This window comes from Monodon monoceros, unplaced genomic scaffold (assembly GCF_005190385.1).
Source record: "Monodon monoceros isolate NGI ecotype Baffin Bay Population unplaced genomic scaffold, NGI_Narwhal_1 Contig174_ctg1, whole genome shotgun sequence".
NCBI lineage: Eukaryota > Metazoa > Chordata > Mammalia > Artiodactyla > Monodontidae > Monodon > Monodon monoceros.
This window is the reverse complement of record NW_021697627.1, coordinates 1,343,906-1,351,546: the sequence shown is the minus strand read 5'-3', so window position 1 is coordinate 1,351,546 and position 7,641 is coordinate 1,343,906. Positions and strand designations below refer to the sequence as shown.

At 35.8% G+C, this 7,641-nt stretch overlaps 1 protein-coding gene across 1 annotated transcript in view; it reads right to left on the bottom strand.

Moving 5' to 3' along the window:
* LOC114891181 (amelogenin, Y isoform-like) overlaps positions 1-3,399 on the bottom strand; it is a 72,303-nt gene extending 68,904 nt beyond the window's left edge. The window contains 4 exon segments of the mRNA XM_029215359.1: positions 140-184; positions 248-289; positions 1,473-1,520; positions 3,346-3,399. Of these exon segments, the coding sequence (XP_029071192.1) occupies positions 140-184; positions 248-289; positions 1,473-1,520; positions 3,346-3,399 (189 nt within the window).
* Positions 3,400-7,641: the final 4,242 nt, after the last annotated feature.

Sequence of the window (7,641 nt, the reverse complement as noted above, 5' to 3'; positions counted from 1 at the left end):
GTGTATACAGATATGACCTTTTACAAATAGATTTCCCATTAGTGTCTCTATGTGGCATAGATATGTTACCTCACTTAAAAGGGAATAGAAATGCATGCTTAATATTTTAAGCGAATAAAGAACAAAAACATCTATATACTGGGTGTCTTATTATGTTCTGGTACCACTTCAGAGGGGTAAGCACCTTAGGAGAAAGAGACATTAGAATACATTTGTTTTGATTTAGTTACATGAAACATAGACTCACTAATGCAGTCCTGTCAATACAGACAACCTGAAAATATGAGCTCTATGGAAGAATAAGGTAAACATTTGTCAGGTGCTTCCTATGTGTGAAGCTCTACCTTACATCCATGACACACATTTTTCATGTTTTCTCACAAACTCTGAGGCAAGTGTCTTCACCCTCACTTTCACAGACAAGGTCATGGAGAGTTAAAGAGGTACATGAGCTTGACAGAGGTTACAAAAGTAGTAAGTCTGTTTAATTCCCTGGCTCCTGCTCTTCTTTGCAAGAGAAAAACAAAATGGAAAATTAATGTCATATAACATTAATTATATACTTTTTTGATTTGATGTCACAATTAAAAAGATAAAGTAGGCAGAAACACTGTCCTTCATCCTAGAAACACAGGTTTTCAAGTCAAATATGTCAACTTTTTAAAGTTTAACAGAAAATCTTGCCTCAAATTTTTTTGACAATTTTCTTCGGTTTGTACGAGTAAACAAGCTCATAGATTGTCATTTGAACTTATGAAAGAAGGAGGAGTTTCCTTCCTTTCTAAATAGTATGTATTCAGTTCACGTCAGGACCAGGGACTCCTTCATGTAGTAGTACAGCATCTGATATCAATACAATAAACAATTCTTAACCTTGTTCAAGTTATACTTAACAAAGCACCTTTTATATTGCTTAACTATTTTGCTCCCCAAACAATATTTTGAAGTGTGAGTATTATTATTTCCCTTTCCAGATGAAGAAACCAAAGTTCTAGAGAGAGAAAATGATTTGCCCAAGGTCACATAGTTAGTATGGGGTTGAGGAGGGCCTCAAACCCGATTTCCAGAAATCTCATGCTTTCCATTGTTCTGCAGAATGTCTCACAGACCACTTGGTCACTAATATTTCAGTAAAGACAAATGACGGAGATGCATAGAGTATGAACACCTTAGAATTAGGAGTTTTCCAACTGGAAAGGATCTTAAATAACATGTTACCTGATTCCCCATGTTTCACAGGCTGGTATAGAACAAAGTTGTTCAGCCAGAGTTCATTTCTGCTCTACTGTGCAGTTCCCCTGAGTGGTAGTTCATGATGAATAAATTTTATAACCATATAAGGAGGAGAAACTGTAGTGAGAACTGAAAAAGTGGGGCTGAGAAACGAATGAAGAATCAACACATTATTCTTTACAGAGCGCACTGCATTGTTAACTCAAACAATGGTCAAAATTAGTAAAAAGAAAAATCACCTCATAGCTGAAGTTGATATAACCAGGGTGCCCAGGATGAGGTGGTAGCTTTTATAGGGAGGGGGAAAGGAGAAGAAAAAGAATGAGGGAGAGGGAGAGAAAGAAGGAGAGAGAGAGAGGGGAATATATTAAGTCAATATGCAATTTTCACATTAAGAGAGAATGAAGCTACTTTTTAAAAATCTATATAGTACAGAATATATTTGAGGTCTGCTTTTGGTTTGAACATGTACGTTGTGTAGGAGAGGAGCCCTCTTATTTTAAAGAGGTCCAGAACAACTAAATAACCTGGGGGCAGAAAGCAGCACACAGTTATCCTCCAGTAATCTTCAGACACCCCTCCATAAACGTTTGTCAATTAATCCTACTCTATCTCACCCATCATTTCATTTCTTGATGAAATTCACTCCACGTTGGGAAGAGCGATATGTTTCTCTTATACAATTATAAAATACCAAGAAGAAGAGAACTGTCTCACAATCCTTTCCTTATAGATCAGAAGGTGGATAAGTGCTTAAGTACCAAAGAGATTACTAATAATTTGCATGCAAAGTAAATAACACAGTAACAACAACAAAAAACTCTGTGTGATATCTTGATGAATGTGAAAACAAGATGGGTGTGGTAAAGTAGAAACATTCTAAATCACATGGAAAATGAAACAGTTGATTTATGAAGCTTAGGCTTAAAAAATTATTCTGTCACTGTCCTTATAGCAGAAAAATTAAAAGTTCAAAATTAAAAACAACCTGAATAATTGTCTAAACCAGGACTGTTTGTCTTGTCAAAAGTGGAGGCCAAGTTATTGATGTCTGCATTGTGGAATTTTGTTTGGCCCTGGCGTTGGGGAGATGAGAGAGAATCATGCAGATCATCCTCCTCAGCCAGCAAGTTGATTAAGGCTCTATTCTCTTGAAATGCTCATATTTCATAAGAGGGTTTACTCCTCTCATCTGAGTGTGAATTATTATAGTCAGCTAATTGCCTTTCCACTATATTCTGGATATAAATCCTCAGAGTAGGAGTGTTAAATTGAAGAGGAGATAAAGGACTGAGTTTGTAATGTGGGGGCCCTCAGGGGATTAGGAATTGCCACAATGCAGGATTTCAGGAAGGCAGAGCACAGAATCTTGGTCTTGTGGGTGTGAGAGGAGAGGAAATAGATACTCAAGATTTACTGGCTTCTGAATGCAAATGGAGCCTGCTTTGCTGACATGTGATCTAACCCTTCTGACCTTAGGTACATATGTTTACAGAGAATTGGTCAGACTTCCTCATCCTTGGTACATTTGAATGTGAACTATATACTTATGTATTGGGCATAGGTAAGATTCTGGACAACATGTAAGTCATGTGCACATGCACGAAAAGGATGAGGCCTCTGAGAACAGGGAGGTTGTTCAAGAAGGGAATTCCTAACACAGAAATCTAACCCTCTGAAAGATAAGAGCAGTGCAGTTTCGGGAGCAGGAAAATATTTACAGATTTGTAAGAAATTGGATTTCATATAAAACTGGTATTTTTGTATATATATCTAAGCCTGATTACTTACTCTGAAGGCCTTTCAAGAGTCCCTTCCAAAATTTCTTCCAGCTAGAGATGGGTAATGATATTTACAAGCTAATTATTTCAATAGAATCTCCTGGATGCTTGTTAAAATGCAGAGCACTGGGCCCCACCCCAGCTATACTGAATCAGAATCTTTGGCAGAGGCATCTGGGAATCTATATTTCTATAAGAAGCTCTTCAAAGAGTTTCTTAAACACAGAGACATTTGAGGACATATGATCCTGTTCTAAACCCTGAAGTTTACCAAATGTGTGGCAGATGTTTATTTCCAAGCTTGTGGAATTAGGCATTGCTTTATACTCACAGGCATAGCAAAGGCTGCTCCCAGAAAGCAGGCAAACAAAATCCAGGTCCCCATTTCTTGATGGCCCTGAAATACAAGTAAACCCCTGCTTTTCTTAACTCATCTGAAACACACATGTAATTAGTGTTTCATAAAATACAAGTAATTCACATTAGTTGGTTGCTAGTAAAAGACTGGGGCCATTTTTTGTGAGGTTACTTCATTCATATATAATGTTCAGTTCTCAGCCCATTTCATTGTTTTTGGAGTCACAGCAGTATAAAGATGCTTTTCATTTAGGTTGTCAGCTAAACAAGCTAAGAGAAACGAATCACCTATTATTACCTAATTTATAATGCCGTTTTCCTGTACCTACTCGGGCTTTATAGTCACCTAAACTCACAAAAGCTAAATGTAATTTACAATTAATGATTAAAGGAATACAGTTGGCTCTAAAAGTTCAGATGACATTGAAATATTTTTCATTATTGCATATTATTTTATACTTTTAAACAAGGAACAACATAAATATTTCATATACTGTCCACCGGGTATTGCTACTGCTGAGAAAAGAATATTAAGTAGACTGCCAAAATAGAATAAGGAGTGAAATGGGTATAGTTCTAGTGGTTCTAACTCCGAAGGCCTTTAGACAAGAAATTCAAGCAACACCTCTGAACTCCAAGAGTCCACATTGTAAAAGATACAGTTGAACAGAACTTCTCTCAGAAGCACAGGTTTTCAATTTTTGATTCTACTATTCTTTTATTCTTCCATAAATGTGGAATGATTTTTACCCAAAAGATTCCATCTTTAGTCAATGGCATTTTCCTCTTGTTAGGTGCTACTTTGCAATTTCTCTACAAATTACACGTATGGAATAGGAAGCAAAACCCAAACATCCTAAGAAATGCACATTGCTTCATGTCCCAAATTACTGCATCACTTTGAAAACTATTAAGTAGAAAAATCTTAAACTTCTTTTTTTATAGAAAGTCAATATTATATGTCATAATGCTGATATAGGAACCACAATATGATTGTTGATATCCTAAGGCTGTTTTTTTTATGAATTAAGGAGAAAAAAATGTGGAAAAGAAACATTTAGTTGATGGTTCGATTTTATTACTTATTTATTTATTTATTTATTTTGCAGTACGCAGGCCTCTCACTGTTGTGGCCTCTCCCGTTGCAGAGCACAGGCTCCGGACATGCAAGCTCAGTGGCCATGGCTCACGGGCCTAGACGCTCCATGGCATGTGGGATCTTCCTGGACTGGGGCACGAACCTGTGTCCCCTGCATCGGCAGGCACATTCTCAACCGCTAGGCCACCAGGGAAGCCTGATGGTTCTATTTTAAAATAAGTTATTTGATGTACTTAAACAATTTTTCAAAGTATAGTAAGTAACTCATAGCCTGGAAATATACTTTTAACAATAGGTAAATAATTAAATATTTGCTCTGTGAGGTTTGGTTTTAGAAAGTCCTTGTGGGTTCTGGAACTCAAATTTAAAGAAACATAGACTAACACTTTGCTACATTAAAAAAATAAAAACTTGGGCTTCCCTGGTGGCGTAGTGGTTGAGAGTCCGCCTGCTGATGCAGGGGACATGGGTTCGTGCCCCGGTCTGGGAGGATCCCACATGACGCAGAGTGGCTAGGACCGTGGGCCATAGCCGCTGAGCCTGCGAGTCTGGAGCCTGTGCTCCGCAACGGGAGAGGCCACAACAGTGAGAGGCCTGCGTACTGCAAATTAAAATAAATAAAAATAAAAACTTAAGTAATCAAAGACTAATTCAATTACAGTCCAAATGAAGAAGTTATTAATTCTGGACAGCCTAAAGTATTAGACATGTGCAATACCTTTGCATTTGTTAAACATGAAATACAGATAAACTAAGAAGCATAATAGAAAGAATATCAATTTATGAATAAAATTCACATACCTTTGAATGTACTCATAAAAAGTTTCTGAAAGTCAAGGATGCCTGATCACTTAGATTTCTTGCAGGTATGAACTCAATTTATATTATTCACAGCATCTAGAACAACCAGTCATATTTCTGAAGGAAAAATGTGTGGTGTATAAAAATCCTTGTATCATGAATTTTTAGCAAATGTAGGCAAATTTAAAATGGTATATTGTGATTAGTACACATAGTCTTTCATTATGAGAACTAATAGGTTTAACAAACAAAAGGAATTCCACTGGACTGTTTTTAAGTCAGTAAATTGGCTCATTGCACATGCTAATGTATTCAGAATTACTTTTAAGAATGTGTTATGTCTGAGGGAGTTACAATTTTGAAATCACCACTGCTCTATTTTCTGCTTTTATTGAAGGTATATTCTCTGTTCCCTGTTATTATCCTCTGATCACCATTGTGGCTGTCTACCCAAATATGGGACAAAATATATCTTCTTTAGCTCTGATCTGAAACCTATTTGCCACCAAAGCAACGAAGGTTATCACAGTAGCAATACTTTCACTATTGATCTGAAAGACAAGGCAAGTGACATATTACACAATACACAGGCCACTTAAACTTATATTTTTAATTTTACAAACACAGGACATACTGCCCTGGCTTCCTCATTCTGCATAGAAATGATCTTTCTTAGTATTAAGGCACTTTTCCCCATACATTACTAGAACATTCCTGTTTTCTTTCATACAACAACCTGAATCTCTTCCTTTTTCAGAGCCTTTTAATTGTTTACTTGCATTGTCCCCATGTTCTTAGCAGTCCCTACTTTGCCTAAAAAACAAAGTCCATCTCTCTCTATGAGGAACATGATCTAGCTGTTAAATTCGTGCTCTATGACTTCAAAAACACAAAATGTGGGAGAATGGGGTAAAAATGTAAATTTTTAAGAATTTATTTGAACTTAAATGACTACCTGTTTAAAACAGTAGATATAGTTAAACATCAACATACATACATCCCATGTAACCACAGCTAAAAAACCTACCATAGATACAAAAAACTAGAAAGAAAATAAAAAGGCATACTACTAGAGAAAATAATCAAGCCACAAAGGAAGAAATAAAAAGAATTTAGAACTGTACAGAGAAGAACTACAAAACCAAATGGAAAGTAAGCAAAACAATGGCAAGCACATACCTATAAATAATTACTTTAAATGTCAATTGACTAATTGCTTCAGTCAAAAGACAAAAGACATAAGTAGCTAGCTGGATAAAAAAAGACCCATCTATATGCTCTTTAACAGAGGCTCACTTTAGAACTAAAGACACACAGGGACTGAAACTGAGAGGACGGAAAAGACATTATGCAAACAGATTTGACAGAAATTGGAGGTGGTAATACTCATATCAAGCAAAATAGAATTTAAAACAAAGGCTATAAAAAAAGACAAAAAAGGGGGCATTATATAATGATAAAAAGATCAATACTAAAAGAAGATATTATATTCATTAAGAAATATGCACCCAACACAGGAGCACCTAAATATATGAAGCAAATACTAACAGATATAAAAGGAGAAACTGATCACACTATAAGAATAGGGAACTTTAATGCCTCCTTACATCAATGGACAGATCATCTAGACAGAAAATCAACAAGGACCGCGTGGTCTTCTATGATACAATAGACCAGTTGGACTTAATAGATATCTACAGGACATTATATCCAAAATCAGAATATTCATTTTTTTCAAGAGCACTTGGAACATTCTCCAGGACAGATCACAGGCTGGACCACAGCACATATATCAACAAATCTAGAAGGATAGAAATTATACTAACCAGTTTTTCTGACCACAGTGCTATGAAACAAGAAATCAATTAAAAATAAGAAAACACACACATGGATATTAAACAACATGCTACTAAGAAACAAATGATTCAATAAAGAAGACAAAGTCAGAAAATACCTTGAGAAAAATGAAAATGGAAACACAAACTCCAAAATCTATAGGCCACAGCAAAAGCAGTTCTGAGAGGGAAGTTTACAGAAATACAAGCCTTCCTCAAGAAATAATAAAATTCTCAAATAAACAACTTAACCTACCACATAGAGGAATTAAAAAGAAGAACAAAACCCAAAGTCAGTGATGGAATGAAATAATAAATACCAGATAGAAAATAAATAAGAGGTCAAAAAAATATCATGAAACCAAGCGCTGGTTTTGTTAAAAGATAACAAAATTGATAAACCTTTAGCAGGGCTCACCAAGAAGAAAAGAGGACTCAAGTAAGCAAAATAAGAAATTAGAGAGAAGAAATAACAACCAACAGCACAAAGATATAAAAATCATAAGAGAATACCACTAACAGTTAAATGCCAACA